The sequence below is a fragment of the Echiichthys vipera genome (assembly GCF_963691815.1).
Source record: "Echiichthys vipera genome assembly, chromosome: 10".
NCBI lineage: Eukaryota > Metazoa > Chordata > Actinopteri > Perciformes > Trachinidae > Echiichthys > Echiichthys vipera.
Genome location: NC_139835.1, coordinates 12211002 through 12233403, shown reverse-complemented (window position 1 = coordinate 12233403; position 22402 = coordinate 12211002). Strand labels below are relative to the sequence as shown.

At 40.2% G+C, this 22402-nt stretch overlaps 1 protein-coding gene across 1 annotated transcript in view; it reads left to right on the top strand.

Annotated features, from left to right (window-relative positions):
- Positions 1-791: 791 nt before the first annotated feature.
- The window catches only part of stxbp5l (syntaxin binding protein 5L), a gene marked incomplete at both ends in the record, with an annotated part of 158317 nt that continues 136706 nt past the window's right edge, over positions 792-22402 (top strand). The window contains one exon of the mRNA XM_083920978.1: positions 792-959. Within this exon, the coding sequence (XP_083777104.1) occupies positions 792-959 (168 nt within the window). The remainder of the gene's footprint in view (positions 960-22402) is intronic.

Below are 22402 nucleotides of genomic sequence, written 5' to 3'. Positions count from 1 at the left end.
GGACTGCAGGGGAGCGATGCTGAAACACATTGAGGAAAGAAACGACTCACGTCCATCCACAGATAAACCTCCAGTTCACACCGCCACCTTCTTTTTGCTTCCTCTGTTTCTCTTCGATGGTTGAGTTGTCTCGTTTTTCGGCATGACTGTGGAGTCCAACCGCCTTTAACTGCATTGCCTCTGCGTCTTCAGTCTGTTTCCCCCCTCCTTCTCTTCCTGTTACTGGCAACCACAGCGCTGTGAAAGTGCTTTATTTTGGAGGGTGCTGGGAGAGTGGATCGGCCTGCTCCAAGTTCTTTTGATCTGTCCAGTTCTGTCTGCTGGCTGCTCGGCTCCCTGATTATGTTGAGGTGCGGGATTTCTCTCCAGAGCCCGGAGGGGACGTTACTTTAGGATGCAGAGAGAAGATGAAGTTGAGTAGTTCCAGTTCCGTGTCCGCACGCTCAGATATGAGATAGGCATCTGCAACATTTGACTGTAACCCTCAGATCAGACTGGCTCAGACCCATTCATTTTTATTGTGTGTGGACAACAGCTAGCGAGCAGGATGAGGTGCCTGAGGTGCTATGACTTTTTAAATTGCACGTAGAAGAGAGAAACAGAGTGGGTCTTTTTTTTTTTTTTTTTTTGCCTGCTACTGCTGCAGGAAGCGGCGTTATATTTCTCCTGCTGCCCAAACGAGTTGGGATCTTGCATCTTGAGAGGAGATCGGGAACTCTGGGCAAACAAAGAAAGCAGAGCTGCTTTTTTTCTCTCTGCCTCTCATAGAGCCCACAAAAGCCCGATCGAAAATGAAGAAGTTTCGGAAGGTGTTGGACGGCTTGACCACCTCCTCTCCCGGAGGAACTATGGGATCCCCATCGTGCGGCAGCGCGGCCGGGACTCCCACTTCGGCGCCAACTCCCAAGGAAATCGACGTCCAGGAGACGCTGGTGTCGGAAAACTTTCAGCTGTGTAAGGTGGGTAGATAAAGAGTTTGTTTCCGACCAAGAGCTGAGGTCCACAGGCATCATACATCTTGGATTCAGGCTTATAAACAAAATGATACATGCGCTGGTGTAAGCATTAATGAGGTGGAGGCGGACCGTAAAAGTTAGATTTTAGATTCTCTTGCCTGTGGTGAAAGTTCAGCACCACGGGCAGCTCCTCGTTTCCAATCCTCAGAAACCTAAGCTCCGTTCTTCTCCGTCTTATCAGGCGTTTTTGTTTCAAGGCCTTAACGCCAAAGAATCACCAATTGCTCATCTACTCAGTAGATTAGCCCCCGCGGACACGTGTGCACGGCGGGTGAAGCTGGCATGTGTGTGCCTGTTTGGGGTACACTCCAGCTCCCAACAGTGTATGTGCTGTGTAGCCTATAGCAACAGTGTATGCGCTCCACCATCAGCGTGCTGTATAAGCTGCAGTAGCCTACACACATGTGATATAAACAATCCAAAGGAAGTCAATGAATTGCATCCTCCCTCCCCGTTGCATCAGCAAGCAGGCACGAATGGTGTAGGAGTGATGACATAACTGGTGTCCCTCCCTTGCATTATAAAAAAAAAAAAAAAAAAAAGTGTACAGCCAGGCAGCGGAGGGACCCTGCAGTACTGTCCTGGCTGCCTTTCGCCGAGGAGGAGGGAGAATGAGGGAGGGATGTGGATGGTTGAAGGGTGGAGGGGGTGGAGGGGTGGTTGGGGTATTTATAGAATTCTCTGCTGCCCATTGCAGCCCTTTTTCTAGATGCATTTTGGAGCTGACTGCAGCGAATATTCCTCACCCAAGAAATGGGGTGAATTTTTGGATACAACTATGAATAATTCATTGGGAAGCCAAGAGAAACCGGGTTGTTTACGTAGCTGTTATCCTATTATCGGGCAGACTGACACCAGTGTGTGTGTGTGTGTGTGTGTGGGGGGGGGGGGGTCATTTCTGTATAGAGGAGCTGGGGAAGGAGGAGGAGGAGGGAGGTTGATTCACAAGCTGAAAAGGATGCTGCAGAGCACCCTAGGCAGGCAGACTGGGAGGAGAAAGTGCTGGAAAAGAACAGCATGATTTCCATGTCCCATACAGGAAGCTGCTCCTCCTTCAGTGAGTGGCTGAATGCATGGTTGTTTTTAAAAGGTACCGACTCAACTGAGCGTCTCATGAAAAAGCCACGGGTGTACAAAAATGCCATCATTCCCACCACTGTCACATGAATTTGCAGGAGGTTTATTTGTCTGTGCAGGTGCAGGGTGTGTGTGTGCGTGTGTGTGTGTGTGTGTGTGTGTGTGTGTGTGTGTGTGTTTGTGTGAAAGGGAATGTGAGACAGGCACAGAGGGAGAGGGAGGGAAGAGCCAGCAGCATCACCTGTTGTCAATTGCTTTTCCTGGTGCAGACAATGTTCAAGGTTGGATGGAGAGGTGATTGATCCTTTATACTGTCACATTTTAGCTACTTTGGCAATCACATTGTCCATTATAATTTTCCAAATCTACATGTATCTTTTGGTCATTCATGTCCATGGCAACATGGTGCTTGACAATAATTTAAAAACACACTAAAAAACAATCAAACTATGAAACACTGGCTGAAAGTAAAAGTTTGGGTGTCAGTATTTTAATGGATGTGCACAAAGAAGTCCTTGTTATTGTCTCACTCATCATCAAAGGGCTTTTTCATATCATGCCGAGCAAAATGTTGGATGTAGACATGCACACACAGAGGCCTTAAGAACCATTTAATGTCTCCCGTGACCTTTTTCCTCATTCATTAGGAAATGAAATATGAACATAGCACAGCAGAAACTGGGTTGTTACCAGCCAGGTTTAAAGGTCTCCTATTATGCTCATTTTCAGGCTCGTACATGTATTGTGGGTTTCTATAAGAACATGTCCTACACATACGCACTTTAATGTTCAAAAAACACATTATTGTTCTACATATGTCTGTCTGAATTTCTCTGTATTCACCCTCTGTTTGAAACGCTCCGTTTAGCAACCCCTTGTCATCCCAACTCGGTATGCTTTGTCAGTACTCCTTGGCATCACTTGTCAATGCACTGGGTAGTCCTGCGTGTCAAACTCAAGGGTGCTTTGCGTTGGTATCAAACGCAAGGGGCCATGACAAAATAGCAGTATTTAGCAGTCAGCTCTGATTGGTAAGCGTTTCCAGGTCTCCGCATCTCACTCTTGGGCACTTTCTGCATATATATATCTATATATATATATATATGCAGAAAGTGATGCAGAAGTATAATGACATCACCATTATGATATTGTTTATAGTGTTTTTAACCAGCTGTTCGTGTTCATTTCTCTGTGGACTGAACCTTTTCATATTTTCACAGTATTTATATAGCACCTTAAGTTGCTTTATAATAAAATTTAAAAAACATAAAATTTCACTTTTAACAATATGGGACCTTTAAAGCCAATCAGCATTTCCCTCCCTGAATCAGTTAAACACACGCCAATGACTAGTACATGCATTTTTTCCTATTTCATTTTCCTATCCCATAACAGAGAGAAATATGGCCTCACCTTTCCATTTCCATTCATTGCCCCCACCATTTTTAAGATCAGATCTTCACTTTCTAACAGGGGTATAAATCTGTGAGCTGGTGCAGTGTGTGTGGGAGGGTTTGGCATCGTGGCTAACTTCTCAAAGTTAGTCATGGCTCCTGTCCTCACTGTTCCATGTGGGAAGTTGAAACATCTCTTGTTTGGATTCTACGGCATTTTTATGTGTTTATGATGAACTGTGCTGGGGCAGAGGTGCTGAAACAAGGTTTTGGTGAAATCTCACTTAGACTGAAAGAGTAAAGGAGGGAAATGGAGGAAAAGCACAATGATCTTATTTTGTGTTAGAGAGAGAACATTGAACAAACAGACAAAGAATGGGACAGGGACACAATTGAACTTAATGAATCAATTTGGCAATTACAGGAATTATGTAGATGTATATTTATTTTTGTGGAAACAAAAAAAAGTTATCAGTGTATATTGGTACAACTCTCTGCCTTAGTTGGTGCACCTCATGTCAGCGTTGTGTTGGTGTTATGATGTAATAGATCCAAAGAGGAGGGCAGAAAGAAGGCAGGAGGCTAAATGATGGTTGAGGCCAGACAGGTTTTATGTCTTTACTGGCTTGTATTCCCTGAAAAACATGCTGGCAGCTTCCAGGCTTATTCAATAGAGACAGCATTTTGAGGTTTCATTAGTTGTTTTCTCATATGAACCACAGACATTTGCGTTATCACATACGGCTCCCCCGCTGATGTCTAGATAATATCAGGTTTGCAGTGCATGCCTTTTTGTTTCAGATTCAGCCATTGTTCATATACGTACTGTAGATTAGACCCACGGACAAGTGCATGGCTTTGAAAGCTAACATATGCCTATTCATTTTTTTTATTTAACATTCACAAATGGAATCTAAACTGAAATCTAGAATGGGAACAGCACTTTCGCTCTGGCTAAAAGTACAGTGCAGCTACCCACACACAAGGAGCCCAAAATTTGGAAATGCCCTCATTCAATATTAATTTAGAAAAGCTGCAGAGCTGATATAAGCTTGTGAACTATGTTGAGGGTGTGTGGCTGTGATGTCTGTACAGAAAGCTTGCACACCCAAAAGGCCACAATGAGCCCTCACAGTGTCTGGAGTTTACAGAAACAGAAAACCCACGGTCAGCAGGTATGTACTGTAGGTGAAAATACTGCAACACCTCCGAGTAACAGGTCAGAAAAGAAGTACGCAGGTTGTCTCTGACGTCATGACTTTGACTTATAATTCAGCAAAGACAATATTGGGTTGTTTTATTGGTTGAACTGGGTGTCCTAAAACTCGCAAACATCGCACAATGTGGATCTCTGTCCCGACACGGTGATGACAGGATCGGGATTTGCCGTAAACTCCTTGAATCATGGATCCATTCTGTTTTGTGTGAATGCTACAAGCTGCTGCTGCTGGTTGTGTGCTAATAATTTATGTGTGCTTCATTTCAAAGGAGCCTCTTTTGACTATGCTACTAGTCAAGTATTGTTGTTGACATTGTTGCTGACCGGGTGTATCCCTTCAATGCCCTGTTTCAAATGAATATTTCCAGCACTCATCATCTCAGCATGGTTACAGTTACTTAACTCACTCTTTTCAGATGTCTAACTAGCAGTTTGGAAAAGAGGTAGAAGCTTACTGTTTAGCATTTCCCTAAAAACGCCCAGCACTCAGCAAACAGTTGAATTTATGCCTCAGATCATTTAAAGGTGTTTTTGAAGGTAACATTGAGAGGAGACAAAACTTCAATATGCAAAATGAGGCTGATCATTTATATTCTCTCTTTGGTTTCACTGATAGCTTCATGTAAAGTCAATATCATTTCAGGTATTTCTGTTTGTCAAAAACAAATTAAAATAGCTCAAATAATGTCCCCTAAAACAGCCCAATACAACAATATAACATAGAGCTTTAATGATGACAGCCGAATCATAACCTCATCGCTACGGCACAGTGTCAATATAACAACAATATCTATATATATAAAACAATATTTAAATTCTTAGCTTGCAAAAGTAGTATGCTAATAGGCTATTCCACTGCATTATAAAAATGTTGTATACAGCCTATATATCTGAAAATAGAAGCTCTTCACAGTTTGAAAACCACTAATAGACAAATGTTTGACCCCAATCGTTGCCAGCTTCTGTCATAGTGACTGTCGTTTGCATTCTTGGCTGTCTTTATCTTCATTCAAATTGCATGTGCCTCTTCTTTTATACCACACCCCTCTCTAAAGTGGACTACCCTCTATAGAATTTAAATCAATAAAGAGTGGTGGTTTCCATATTCATTAAGTCTGAGTCATAGTTTCGACAACATGGTTTTAACCCCATTAATTGGAATTTCTGAATAAACTCTAAGTCACAGATGAATGTAAGTGGATAAGAAAAAATATGATTTGTAAATTTAACCGACACAAACTTGAGCACATATTGGCTTTGTGACTTACTGTAAGTTGATGCAGAAGTTTTTTTTAAATACAAATTCAAAGGCAACATAATGCATGCGTATTACAATATTTTGGGAGAGAAGCTCTTCAGCGTGGAAACGCCCAAACATCCATGGAAAAGGCTGCCCTTAGAAGAAGAACAACATCACACTACGTTCACATTTCCTTCTTCAAAAGAACAATCATGGTTTGCGTGACCACCTCACTTCACAAGAAAACATAAACGTAACTTGTGTTTGTAGAAATTAAGTTGTTCTTCTATTGATCTCAGGTGTCTGCAGCTAAAAAATCATGTCTGGACTTAATTCAATTTTAAGTGTTTTTTAAGTGTTTTTAATCTTTTTGGACCTGGAGCTTGTTAAAAGTCAAGTGCTGAGGCATCTTGAACCCATTCCCATTTGTAATTTCCTTTAATGAATGATTCATCTCAAAAGGGGAACCTATAACAGCAGCACATCACTTTTAAAATTAGATTTCATTGTTAGATTTCTATGTCCATTAGGATAATCAGAATGATTCCGAATGACCAATTTTATAGAATAAGTTTAGCTGCTTTGTGCTACATTTTGCAGCCTGCCCTTGAGGATCATAAATTAACATTTCATTGGGACTAAGCCCTGTAAGAGTCATCAGTTTTGATTCTATAAAGTTAACATTGAGCATAATAATCCATAACTATTTTAGGATTTAGGATTTTGTGCTACGTATGTCTCAGAAATCAATGTCAGTCAGTTGGTCATCCTACATTTTTGTCCAGATTGAAATATCTCAACAACCTTTAAATTAATTGTCATACAAATATTGGTAGAGATATTCATGTTACCCAGAGGATGACACCCTCCTGACTTATCCACGGGTCTCTGCTTTTATTTTTATCCTGGGCAATATCTCTCCATCTACTTGATGTATTGACACCCAGATATTGATGTCAATACTTACAGAAATGCCTGTCCATCAGCCTCAGTTGTACCCTGTGTAGCCTTGACTCAGTCTCAGCACGTTAGCATTGTTATTGAGAACATGTAGCATGCAGATCTTGGCATTTAGCTAAAAGCACTGCTGTGCCTAAGAACTACCTCACATAGTAGATAGTGTAGCTGTACACTCCTATTCTTGCAGTAGTATAGTGTGGTGAGATATTTCTAAAAAATGTGCTCATTACACTCCAGTCTGATTTTTGTCTTAAAGGTGTAGTTAAAGTACTGAAGAAAAAAGTTGGCTGGGGCCGTTCTCCAACTTGTTTGTCACTGCCCTCGGTGTCTGATATTGACGCAAAAGGCGCTCACATGCACTAAAATGTACTGTTGCCTGACCGGCTATCAAAACAAAATACAGAGACACTGGAAATCGAGGTAGAGGAAGAGTGACTTCATCCTCTGTACAGGATGCCCTTACTCCACTAAAAACAGCTGTTTGCTATTAATGTTCTGAATGTTGAGTAGAGCTTGTTAGATAGTTTGTTTTGTTATAATCACCTCTATTTTGCACACAAATTAATGTATCTCGCTGAAGAAGGTGCTAGTAGGTTGATTCCTGGAAACTTGTTAACACTACGGCCGCCATTCTACCACTCTCTACAGGCACTGCAACCTGCCAGACCGGCATTTCATTGAAGGAGATCAATAATGCATTTGTTTGATGAAGTTTCTTGATATTTTGGGGGATTAACTAAATATCACATAGCATATATCTTATCTTTCCGATATTCTGTGCCAATTTACAATGTATATGTTTTTTTTAGTGCTGCTGCTTCTGCTGGATGTCTCCCGTCGAAATAATCTGGTTTGCTTTACAAAACTTAAATACAACTACAATAACACATTACTTGTAGCTGCAGACTTCATGATCTCCTGCGACTTTTTTTATGATCTTTGTCAAATAATTCATAATAGTAAATCTATGATAATTGATCCTTTTTTTCTGTGTTCCAAACAGTTAGGCTGTTGTTGTTGTTGTTGTTGTTGTTGTTGTTGTTGTTGTTGTTGTTGTTGTTGTTGTTAACCATCCATTAGCAATCCATGATGCCTTGTGTTGAGTCTGTCAACCAATCAGATGTTGTGTTTCTGACTTTCAGCTATCTCAAATGAAATGGGGACAACATAACTTAGACAGTAATAATGTATAATATTGCAACAGTGATCAATAAGACCAGATACATAAATGCTCAGAAATACTGTGGGCTTCATTTTAGAACCTTCTAAACATCAAAAACACATGTTTCGGAAAAATCATTGGCTGAAAGACTTACAGTTTTTATCTAAACAGTTAATTTAAATAGTAATTTGCATTTTCAGACTGCTTTGTCGGTGCTAGTGTTAATTGCTGTACCGTTAATTAACATTTGCTCCTCAGTTTCAGACAATGATTATGAGTAAATGATGAAATCATCAGTTGTTGTTATGAACCATTAGCAAAATATTTTTAGTGTTTTTAGTAGATATATATTTCTCACATATTTGAGAAAACCTTGATGACTGCATGATACATGGGTTGGCAATGACGACATCACTTCACTCCCACAAAAGCGACCCAACCAGCTCTCATGGGTGTGATGACTCAGTGGGTCGACTTCCAGCGAGTCTCACATTACCATGTGTCAACTGCCTGTCAAAAGCCACAGTGTGGGATCAATTAAGGAGGAGTTGATGTCAGGCTGAAGAGAAGAGCTCAGAAAGGCAAAAGAAGAGGTGGGATGTTCAGTAAACTACAAGTGAGACAGAGGAAGAGGGATTTTCTAGAAATTATATTAATTATATGAAAGAAATTACAGGAATACATTAAAATGACATGAAAGCAGAAAATAAGTTTTTGTCTGTGTGGCATGAGTAAAACAAATAAAGCATTAGTGAATTCAAAGAGTAGCAGTATAGCCCACCAAGATAGAATCTGTCATATGACGATGCTGTAAAAACAGCAGCTATTGTATCATATTCTTTTTTTCCTACGTGTCAATGTGAGTTTGAGAAAGAGACGATCATCTCTTGATTTCGTGTGGGCTTTTAGACTGCTTTGTCCATTCTGTCTTCACATAATGCTGTGAAACTATATTATTATAACTATACTATTCTTCAAACAGTCCGTTTTATTCTCATGGAATCTGATTTCAATTTCCACCACTTAATCAACCACTGACGTTGTGTGGTGTGTGGCTCCTAGTGAGAACATAATTCTAGTAAAAGTTAGTTTTATTTCTAACAGAAAACTGTCAAACCTGTTTTTTTTTTCTTTCTATCTTTACCAGTGAAGTAGTGCCTCACCAGATGTACAGTGCTGGCGTAAAGCCCGACATCCATCGTCTTCACACGCCAGAAGTCAGGCCCCTTTCACTATCTCCCTTATCTATTTTGCAAGCGTACCCTTGCTTTAGTGCTGCCCAAGATAAGTGTGATTGATTCAAAGAAATACAAACAGGCCAGAGCATTTTTTTACACTATCCAAGAATGGTAAGCTTGTGTACCCAGACTGTCCAGACTGTACTCCACAGCGCTATGGAGGTCTAGCAATCCTCTCCCTGAAGTTCCACACATGGATGTCTTCCGCCAACAAATCATCTCAGGAGATTTCAGACGAGACTTCAGCTTTTTTCCATAATTTAGTCAGACACATATGATAACAATCTGAGCATGTCAGTGGCAAAAACACATTGACGATTAAGAATTGCCACATTTGATTACATCGCAGTGCTCACGCTCAATACTTGACCAATTTCAAAAAAGTTGTTGCCATGAGTCCCTTACACAGGAATGCGTGAGGAAGTTGAAACATATTGAAATTCCATTTTAAGTGTGACAGTAATCTAAAACACTGGGCACTCTCATCTACTTGATGTGTCTCTAGAAGTATAAAGGGTTGTTAATAGAAACACTTTAAAAGTCAGATTAAAAATGCAGACAAAATCCTTCCAACAATGTATTTAAGTCAGTAAGAGAGTGTTTATTCAGTGAAGCATACATTTCAAGTGCAATAATGCCTATTCAGTGTTTATTGGTGCAACCCCCCACCCCCACCCCATTGTTTTTTCATTTTTTAGAAATTGAAAGTCAGTAGAACGCACATAATTCTTGAGTAGATTTAATCAATAATTAAAAATTCATCAAGACATATGTATTTGGTGAAACTGAAATTTTAATGGGAAAAAAATGCATGACTACTCATCAGTGGTTTCGGTCTTACAAGTGTCATGAAAGTATGCAAGCTAATCACTCAGGCTAACCACATTAGCTCACAGCCTGATGACCATATATTGCGGACATCTAAATCAGTTTTCATACTGTCATAAAAAAACGTGCAGCTATTCAAAGCATACAATTATATATAATATAATAATATATAATATAACAATTATAATATAATATAAGGAAACATACCTAAAACAATCCACCTTTTGTTTTGAAAACCAACCATGTGTGAATGTGGGTTCTTCTTGATGATCCTGAGGGGGCAAAGTGACATGTTACATTACAATCTTGTGGGTAACACATGACTATTTGGTTCACTCCTACTTTTTCTGTCAAGCCTAAGGCGTAATGCTGATGCCATGATTGATTCACCGATATGCCTGCTGCTGTGGGTAAAAGGTTAAACCACATATACGGTACATCCACACATGGCTGGTATCTGACCCCACTTCTACATGAAAGCACAACATGAAGCCCCAGCGTACAGTCACAACAGTTACCTCCCCCACACCCTCAAACAGACGATTTCTGTGCACTTGTTTTATAGAAATATGTGGCTCTAAAGCCCACGCTTTCAACAGAAGAGACATTAACATGCAGCACATTTGACCTCTCAAGGGTTTGTGTTAAATGCTGCCAGAAAATAATATGATTAAATTATGCACCTTTTTGTGCAGTTTTCCATATGTACACAGTACACAGTACACAGTATGGTTATGTAAGGGTTTTTCATCAATCATCCTTCCAAAAATATCATACTGTGATTCAATACATATAAGTGTATACACATATATAGACACATGTAAGTGTGTCTCCCGCACTCCCTCTGGCCACGCACATAACACTGTGTAGTCTGCATCTCACATAAAAATGAGCCCGCTACAGTCAGCAGGCAGGGATGCTCATCCAGGCTCATTCACCCGTTTTGCATTCTTCCCAGTTCTCACATTGCATTCTCACCCTGTTTACATTTGTGTGCGGTTCTATGTGGGCCTTCATGTGCCGCGCAGCAGGCTCATGGAGGAGGTGCTTGTTATATCCGCCTCAGCCTCATTGATGAATGGAAGTCCTTCCCTTCATCTTTTGGCTTTCAGCATGATAAAGAATCCCACCCTGGAGACCTTGAACCGCTTTATTCATGGAAAAGACTAGAAAAAACACAGAGGACAGTAAATATCAGAAGATAAGCTGCTACAGCATACCCTGCATTTATTATTAAGTATTTTGTGTTTCTTTCTAATCTTTTAGTGCAACAATAATTCCTGTGGTGGTATATAGCCCGTGTCAATGAAACTGTGTTTTTTCCTTTTATGTATTTTCTGTCAATTAAGTGAGTTCCTAGAGCTTTTTAATTTGCATATTCTGCTAGATTGGTTCGTAGCGGTCTTTAAACTATTTAGTATGTAAACAAGTAATGTAAATCCCATTACGTCTTGTGTCTTAAAGTTGCTTTATCCATATGTTTATATTGACCATGTGTAATGTGAAAGGTTTTCCCTCATAAAATAAACCAATAGAGAATTATCTCCTGACTACAGTTCCCCTCACCCCTGCAGACATTTTTGCACCTTTTTACAGACCATATCTATATTACTTTCACTCTCACGGCTCTTATCAGGGTTGATTCTAGCAGCAGCAGTTTTCAGCAAAACTGCTCTTGCAGGTTTGGACATTGTAGACCTGACCGATATCTAAACAATGAACAATAGAGGCCATAGGTTAGAAAATCAAGGCAAGTGTATCTAATAAGACGCAATCCTGCCATTTTGTGTAACCAACTTTGTGGTTCAGCTGCTTTCACACATTTAAACTCCTGGGGCTGCTTTCACAAAGATAGACTCTGACTTGCCCTTATTGCTAGTCAAACTTAAGACAGGCATTGAAATCACTAATAACATGGCTAGTCCATGGTTAACCAGATGTAAAGGTGGCTAATTTTTTAGGCTTAAATTCGTCAAAAATGTAAGTTTAGCAGCAAAATTAGTGTAAGACTGGGCTAGCACTAAAGAGCAGTCTAAAATATATTTGTGAACCAGCCCCTCTCCCACTCCTCCCCCAAACATCTTCTCTCCTACCCATGTTCTGATTTGACCCCTTTTTTATTTTAGGCTCTTCCTGACTAGATCAAAAGAATTTTAAAGCAACCTCAAAATATCTTCCTTCAAACACTGGTGAGGGGCGCCTTGTGTATCTTTGTTTGTTTGATGGCTGTTCTGACTTTGTAACGCCTATAAATTGCAATAGTAATGGAAATGCTCTACTTTTCTCTGCACTACTGTCTCTCATCCTGATGTTTAACCTGAGGGGACAGGTGCTTAAACACCTGGGTGATGCCGAGGCACATTTTGCATGCACACAGGCAACACTTAACACACACAAAGATAAACTGCATGTAATATATATTATATATTTATATACTTGACTCTTTTATTCAGAGTTATTTACATTTTGTGCAGATAACTTAAGAATAGAGCAATGCCACAAACATGGGTTAAACACATGGCTTTGGCTTATTCCATGCTCTTTACATCATCCTCAGCTTGGGTTAAGAGAACAATTTATTTTCTTATGTTCAAGTGTAGTTAGAATACTGTATCCACCTACATGTTTTAACTGAACAAATTCTTATTTCAAAATAAGGACCACTGTCCACTAAAATGTAAGTGATATTGAAGCAGTTTTACCAATTTACCAGTTTTGCCATTTACCAATGAAGCATGTTGACATGACTGAAACACACTTTTCTTGAGAAACACAAAGGACCAGCATTTGCTGATGTGATCTTTACTGTACGTCATTGTTTTACAATATTCTCGATTCTACTATAAAGCGATTCTAAGATGATGAATCATGTGTTATGTGTGCAGCATTTGAGTCCAAGACAAATTTTCATATGGGGACAATAAAGTACATTGTGTCGTATCATATCAGAATCAGAATCCGACTCGGAATCAGAAATACTTTAATAATATTTGTATTATTATCGTATCGTAATGTAACGTAACGTAACGTAACGCAATGTAATGTATTGTAACGTAATGTAACATAATGTATCGTATCGTACTGTATCTTATCTTATTGTATCGTATCTAGTTTTACCTGGTCAATGTGTAACCCTCTGACTATAGACAACTGTTTTTATCCTTTAAATATCAAAATTGTTGCTTTGTCTATGTTCTAATAATATATTTACAATACATCTTACATCTATTTGATGTAAAAATGCATTAATGCATGTATAATATATACTATAATTACAAAAAAATATTTGTCACTTCTATCTAATTAAACTTGAATGAGATGCTGTAATGATGCATGTTTGCTACTTGCAAACTTTGACTTGAAATAAAAAAACGTTAAAGGGAAATTCCGGCATAAAATCATCCCATGGTCTTTTTCGGCAAATACACTCATCAATAAGCCATTGAGAAATTTTTTTCATGTAACAACAATTAACGGAGATATCGTGGAAAGTTACACTCGCTAACACTCGCTAACACTCGCTAACAGCCAAATGCAGTTTGGTGTTATCATGAGCAGTATTAGTGGTTAAAAAAATGTTTTAATGCGTTCCCCGTGCTGCCCAAGCTAATTAGTTAGCCGTGTTTGGCTGTTAGCTCAGGGCAACACGGTGAACGCATTAAAATGGCTTTTTTAAATCACTAATATTGCTCAAAATAGCACCAAAGCTCTGCAGTAGCATGATAAGAGTCTTTACACATTAACCAAAGCACCAATGGGCTCCTTCCTTTTGAATTTGCATTTGGTAATCGACTTGAATGGACTTTACTATGAGAGGGGCTGGTAGCGGGGCCAGTTGGTGAGTCTTTCAAAACACTCTTTTAATAAACTCCGGGTTCAATGCGTAAGGACTCTTATCATCCTCCTGCAGAGGTTTGATGTTATCATGAGCAGTACTAGTGGTTAAAATAGCTGTTTTAATGCGTTGACCATGCTACCCCAAGCTAATCAATGTTAGCCGCATTTTGCTGTTAGTGACTCGCCGGGATATCTCCATTAATAGTTGTTACACAAAATAAAATTGTCTTGATGGCTTATTTGATGAGTGTATTTGCCAAAAAAGACCCTGGGATGATTTTACGCCAGAATTTCACTTTAAAGCACATAAAAATATTGTTATTTAGATTGCCGTATTAAAAGCCTTTCCGTCTCATTCAACATTGTGTGGGGGGAACACAACCTGCTCTAACATCACTACAGCCAGATTTGCAGGGTGCTTCAACGGAGGACCCTTTTCTCTGTGTGATTCAGGGTTTATTTGCCCTCTTGGATTTACATACACTAGTAGCCTTTTGTCATGGCAACACTCAAACAATTTCATTTGAATTTTAAATACAGGTTGCATTCATCTAGACACATCTTTTGTGACACATAGGTCTTAACTCTCTCAGTGTCATCTCAATGATGTCCATTTCTAAAAGCTTTTATTTGTACGGTATTATAGTTTTAAAATCATTAAATAAGTTCTGGAACATGAAAGCCACACAAACTGAGTCAAATTAAGATTTACCGTGTCTTCAAAAATGATAATGATATCATAAATGATAATGATGTGAATGAGATCATGGACCAAGGCTAGTATCACGTGTTTTCCTGCTCTGTTGTTTTTTTTTCTTTTGAAATACAGGTGTATCATGACCGAAAGAACAAGGTCTCGGGTACAGGGTGGTAAAATGGGTTTTCTCAGGAGGGTGGATGGAGTCTCCCTTAGAGATAGGGTGAGAAGTTAAGCCATCCGCGAGGAACTCGGAGTAGAGCCGCTGCTCCTTTGCGTTGAAAGGAGCCAGTTGAGGTGGTTCGGGCATCTAGTAAGGATGCCCCCTGGGCGCCTCCCTAGGGAGGTGTTCCAGGCACGTCCAGCTGGGAGGAGGCCTCGGGGAAGACCCAGGACTAGGTGGAGAGATTATATCTCCACAGTGGCCAGGGAACACCTCGGGATCCCCCATTTAGAGCTGGTTAATGTGGCCCGGGAAAGGGAAGTTTGGGGTCCCCTGCTAAAGCTGCTGCCCCCGCGACCCGACCCCGGATAAGCGGTTGAAGATGAGTGATGAGTGAGTGAATACAGGTGTATATTTCTGTTTATATAGCCCGGATATTAACAAGGAATTGTATAGCCTACATTGAATTTTGCACCTGAATTTGGCCTATTGAATTTGAGCAAGTCGAAAATATATTAGTTACATTTTATACATTGTATTTTGCATCTGAATTTGGTATATTGGATTTTTTTAACGTTGAATTTTTGATTCAGAATTTGTGAACATTGAAAAATAAAGGTGGAAATGAGTTGTTAAAGATGAAAAAGTTTAATTCAGAAGCAAAGACATTCAGATACATGATTTCAATATATTCAGTGCTAGGAATTCAATGGCATTTTAATTTCAAAAGCCGATGACTTCTATAGCCTACAGGCCAAACAAACCTGTCCCTTTATGGGTGGGCCTCATTTATCAATCTTGCGTGAAAACGGGCGCGGATCTGAGCGCAGAATTGGTAATATGGCAGGACCCGCGTGTGATTTATGAAACATTCCTATCTGACCAATCTCAGTGTACGAATGAGCGGGCCTTGATAAATGTGGCGGCTGAATTGGTCGCCTTTAACATGTTACGCCCCTAAATATTCCTGTTTCGGAGGCCTCGCCCACTGAGGTCAGACACGAAGAGAAGGAACACAGGTTAGAAAAGAAACTTTTCCGGCACACAGATCGGCATCCTGACATCCGAGATGGAGCAGAATAAAGATGTGTTTTTTAGCAGTCTTAAGAGTGGAATAAAAGGGGCCCATAAAAACGCTGTATGGGAAAGAATAACGGAGGCAATCAACCCGAAGCAGCGCTCCACTGTGACCCGAATGCGCCTGTGCGCACTGTTGGACAGGTGTTGTGCCGTATTCAGCACCCCTGCCGTGGAATGCACCCCCTCGCATTATAGGTGATATTCTGGATCAGAAGGCTGTTGTTTCCACCTAAAGGAGAAGTTTATATACAGGTAACCCAATTAAAAGCACACACCTTTGAACATATGAATTGTAAGAAAAGCTGGGATTATATTTAGGAAACGCTGAGTCAAATACATTCAACTTGCTCAAAAGATCCATTTCATTCATTTTGTAATAATGGCTGCAGTATATTTCCACAGAACATACAAAAAGGTGTTGTTTTGTGTTCGCTATTATCCAAGTTTGTGTTTTTAAACTCTTTAAAGTTCAAAGACTGTAAGTAACCAATGGTCCGACCGTTGTGGGTTAGCTGTATATAAACTACTCCTATAGGTCGAAACAACAGCCTTCTGATCCAGAATATCACCTATAATGCAAGGGGGTGCATTTCACGGCAGGGGTGCTGAATACGGCACAACACCTGCGCTCTTGCTCTGTAGCGGGGTTTGCCAGCGGGGTTATTAGGTATTCCGTAAGAGGATACCTTTGTCACCTAGAAGAACCATAACAAGATGTTAATCGTCTGATACCTTGTTTGATTTAATGCAGTTTATCGAGGGTAGCCACCAACCGAGGAGATGACTTTGGCTCTGCAGTGCGTCTTGCTGCAGCCGCGCGCCAACACATTCATTCATTCATTCAATGTCGGGGTCGCGGGGGGCTGGAGCCGAGCTGTTTTGAAATATAAAAGAATCGTGTGTTCCCCCCTGGCCACCTGGCAACCACGTTTAAAAGCGACAGCTTGGCATCACAAATCACCTGTACATTTATCGAGTGGTAGTTTTTGCGATTGATGAATGCGTAATCATTCATGGATGGTGCCTTCAGACGCACATGCGTACAATCAATTGCTCCAACCACAATTTTATTTTTTGTATTCGTTTTAAGAATCCGTTTTGATCTGTTCTTAATATTTGACTGCTTATGCTTAATGACAGCTGAGGTTTGTTAATTATTTTCAGCCAGATTTTGATGTGCTGCACCGCAAATACACAGGCTGAAATGTGCGTACACGATCTCAGACCAGACCTGAGATTGGATCGTACCTCCCGCTCACGTCCAAATTGATAAATGCCGACATTTGCAAGGAAATGGTCGTACGCATGTTTTTCTGCCGTACGTTCGTTTGATAAATGAGGGCCATGTGTGCACTGTTCCGACGCAGAGCTACTCAAACTGACGCGCGCTTCCAGAAACCCGTTGACCGTACGCACCCAGAAGAAAACTGCTGAGAGAGCTCAGTAATAGGTGCACAAGACAAATTAAGTACTGACCAGTTACTTAATCTCTTACTCACTTTTGCTGACAAATAGACGGATATGTCTCTCAACTTCTTTGGCACAGAAATGGACTGGATGGTGAAGTTAGCTAAATGTCTGTTAACAGCTTGAGAGGTACCTGCAAAGTTATCTTAAAACCCGAGGTGTCCCAAGTGCTGTTTGAAGTCAAGAAATGACAAGATGCAAGACATTTTAAAAGGTTAGTGACCGGTCCTAGCCCACCATAAATAAAATATAAAAGAATATGTCACGGTAAGCTTGCTTTTAGATGTGTTACTGTACATGTATGCAAGCTAACCTGAAGCTAACTTAATGTTACCATTAAAAGCACTTCTAACAGCTGAACACCGCTGCTGTTAATTAAGAAAAAAAAACGTTATGCAACATGAATGAAATGTCAATTGTCCCCCTGTCTTCCTCATTGTAATTGAAAATTGTCTTGTAGGGAGCAGTAGGCCTTGTGTAGATGTGTGCAGAATTAGTTTACACCAAGAATACATAAACATTACGTTATGGTTTACAATACATTAATAACCTCATTAGCTATAGCGAGCTCTGTGTCTGCTAACTGCATTAACTTAGCATCTGGCACATTTTGTTCAAATGATAACAAAAAGACCGTTTAAGTTATGTTAAAATCAAAAATAGTTTTTCTACCATTACAAGAAACATAAGTAACATTACATAAGTCTGTGACCTACCACATACAGAACATTTCCCTCCTTTTCCATTTCCTTTTCTCCGCTCTCCACATTTGTACTACTCTCAGTATGCATTATTCACCATTTGTTAGTACTCTTGCTTTGAACTGCACATCACAAGTGGCCTCTTCATCCATTCCTCCATTTATTCTTGCTGTGTATGTGTGTGTGTAAGGCTTCCCTTGTGATTTTATTGTTGTATAGATAAATGTCTCTAAGCACCATAAAGATCAGGCTGTAGAGTCTGTGCAGTGCATTACTCTTGTAACATATTTCACCTCAACAGTATAAAAGGTTCAGCCAGTTTCAACTAGCTGACTACCTTACTTAGACGCAGTGGTAGGAGTAAGGGAATTACATGCAAGTAATGCCTTTGTTTCCCTTACTCTGTTGTTGACATACCTAAAAAAAAGTATCAGGTACTTGTATGCTACCTAAAAGAGAATTTATTTATTTAATCTGTATTTTTCAACCTGGACCCTATTTCCGTATGTCTTTCTGTGTAAGCAAATAATAGCAATAACTTGTTTTTGAAAGCTAGGCAGTTTTGAGAGAAGCGCTACAGCCTGGCTGCTGCTAACTGCCACATTACCGACTTTCTACCCCCCTGCTTCTGCCTCACTTGCTCGCCTCACTTCATTTTGATATCAACTTCAAACCAAACCTGTAATTCTTTTTGCAAAACATATAAATACCTGTCCAAATACTCAAAACCACCTCTGTGGTAGTTCCTGCTACAAAAGAGCTTCCATAATCACAGACTCACAAGGTGAAAACAATACCAGCGTCACTGCTAGTATTTAGCTAGTAATTGCCTTGTCATTGACCACATTTGTAATTTTTAATGGGCAAAAGTAATAATCATTGCTGGTCAGATACGTGAAGCCTGCTACTTTGACATATGGCACAGTAGTTTTTGCTAATAACATGAGGAAAGAGAATATTAAAAAACAAAACAAAATTTTTTTTATCTTCAGTTTAGTAAGTCTGTGTTTTGACAGAACTTGCTAAGAATTGTACACGCTGTAGAGGGATGAACCTCTAACACATGGAAACAGCAAATGTGAAAGGTTTCTATGCTCTTGATTGAATAAGCTGCACCACAGTTTTTGTACCTTTTGTACCTTGTACAGGTGCATTTAAATGTTATAGACTGCAATCTGAGATTTTAATGTCACAGTCATGTGTTGACCTGTGTTTGGAGATATAGCTGCTCAATACAAAATTTGCTGGCAGCGGTACACATGGGAGCTGCTTTCTATTTATAGAACCAGAGGTCTAGACCAGCTCTGCAGCTGAACACTGTGTGGAGAGGATGGTGGGTGGCATGAGGTGTTATTAGTCTTGTGGGGTTATTTGATTAAACACCAGGCTTGTGTGCAAAGGTTGTGTGTGTGTGTGTGTGTGTGTGTGTGTGTGTAGAAGGGAGAAAACAACATAACTGAGGGAGAGAAAAAAGGAGGAGGTGGAGAGCGGAGTTGATGTAATGCAGCCTCTGGCGGCCATAATGCAGGTCCTTAGCAGCAGGTCAACACTTGCTGCACAGCTGACTGCGTTTTTAAATGCACCTTCACCGCTTAAACAGAATGAATATGCATTTTAGTAATTCTGTTGTGTTTATTTTCCCTCGTTCACTTTGGGCTGTTTTTGACACAGGGCAGATCACATAAAAAGTTGTAAAGTGCTACCTAATTAAAATGAGTGAATAAAAAGGTACCTGTTTTAGACAACGGAAAACCATGATGACATGGAGTTGTGTAACTGTAGACTGATAGATAGATAGATGGACCAGTAGATTGTTATATGCACTAAACACGCTGAAAGAGGGAGAAGAATGGTTTTGGCCTTGAAATATATATGAGCAGCTCTTAGATTCACCAGACTAAATGCTTTTCTCATCCACTTCTTGTCTCTCTTATATGTATATATGTGTGTGTGTGTGTGTGTGTGTGTGTGTGTGTGTGTGGGGGGGGTAGATCTCCTGTAACCCAGCAACAGACAATGTACCAGTGTTGGGCTAGAAAACCTAAAGGGGCCTGGTGGCAACACCTGGAGGGCGAAAATGTGATCAGGCTCTGATAGAACTGATATTTTTTTACACATGATTTTAAGCGTGAATATGCATGAGTATGAGTACTTTTTTTTGGTGGCATATGGCTTGTTTAATAATACTATATTCGGATCAGAGTCAAAGTCATATTGAGTGTCAGTTTGAAACATAATGCTACTATCATCTGCATCTGCTAAGGGCTCAAACATGTATTGCCTCAAAACTCAGTTAACACTTGACCTTTCTCTTTGTCCTCTTCAATCAATGGGGGTGATGGGGAAGGCAAGTGATTCTTAACGATAAAGTGAAGGCCATAGACTGTATAAAAAATGGACGTAGCCTCTACTTTGAGGTCAGTTCTTTGAACTTGATCCAATCGTACTTGCTTATGGGAGTTGCCATCTTGTCAGACTTTGACTCCGCCTCATTTCCCCTTACCAAAAGGGCATTGATCAGTGTTTCCTGCAGACCAGGTAGCAATGTGTGGTGCAGGGCCATACGGAGACCCTTTGAGCAGCTGGGGCTCTGACCTCTCCCTTGTGCAACTCTGACAACAGATATTTGTACTGCTTTTATCTGGATCATAATATGCAAATATACATAACTATCTGTCCTGGGGTATAGCAAAGATTTTTTTAAACTTCAATGTTTCTTGGACCTGAATAATCACAATCGCATTTGAAGTTAATATCGTAGTTGGGGTGACATTTATGTGACATAAGACATCTATTAGGCTATACCTGTATACATTAATGTGGGACAGATTAGAGCCACCAAGTCCCTTTGATCTGCAGAAATACCATTTTATTTTACTGAAATAACTTTTTGGAACGGAAATGACAGATGTTTTCTTTGGCTTTATTATTGTATTGGTTTGGACAGTCTTTAACCAAGACAGGTTGCGGGTACAAGCGGCCGAAATGGGTTTTCTCAGTAGGGTGGCTGGAGTCTCCCTTAGAGATAGGGTGAGAAGTTCAGCCATCCGCGAGGAACTCGGAGTAGAGCTACTGCTCCTTTGCGTTGAAAGGAGCCAGTTGAGGTGGTTCGGGCATCTAGTAAGGATGCCCCCTGGGTGCCTCCCTAGGGAGGTGTTCCAGGCACGTCCAGCTGAGAGAAGGCATCTGCGAAGACCCAGGACTAGGTGGAGAGATTATATCTCCACACAGGCCTGGGAACACCTCGGGATCCCCCAGTTAGAGCTGGTTAAGGTGGCCCGGGGAAGGGAAATTTGGAGTCCCCTGCTAGAGCTGCTGCCCCCGCGACCCGATCCCGGATAAGAGGTTGAAGATGAGATGAGATGAGATGAGGTGCCTGACAACAATAACAATAACAACGACAACAATACTGCGGCTAGATCACAATTTCACTCAAATGACACTAATCAGTAGGGATGTAAGGATACACTGACTGAACTCACGATTGGATTCAATTCACGATACTGGGTTCACAATACGATATTTTTACCAAAAAGTGATAAAATCTCTAGTCTATTCTCTTCTCTTTTCTTTTTCAAATTATATAATGATTATTTCAGTGGTATAAACTGCAAACCCGTGCACATTTGATTCTCTTTATAAAAGTTAAACTGAATATATAAATATATATTTTTAAATAACAAAACCAATAATTACATTTTTAATTGAATTAAAAAAACAAACGAAGGCTTGGCCTGTGTTCCTAGTTTGTGAATTACTTAAATATCAGCATATTTATGTTTTCAGAAGCTGAGATATCTGCACATTCACAAAAGAGTGAGTTTAGATGGACATGAATATCCAGTTTAAAAGGCTTATGCTCATATTCAGGTTATGGTGTTTACATGAGCACAGAGAACTCAGGTTATACAGATTCCCCGTACAAATTATGAATACTGTTCTGTTAGCAGAGGCACTGTTTACAGAAACAAACCGGCATCAGGAAATATGACACACTACATTTACCTTAAACTTAACAACTCAACTGCTAATTTCTTCTCTGCTCCGACCATCACCAGCTACAGCTGTCTGCCATGAGTTCTTCAGCCGTCTCTCTTCACCTGCACACACAAACTAACCTCCGTAGTGCAGAGGCATTCTTGAACTGACTACGTAATAACTTCCTCCGCACTGCTGCCAGCCTGTGTCACTAACAGTGTGTAGGACAGGAAAGCAGTGGATGAAGAAACACAACTTTCACTTCCAAAAGTGAAACTGAACTAAAACCCCCGATAAATGATGTGCTGCGGTCGCCGCCATCCTTGTCCCTCTGCCTAATGAGAC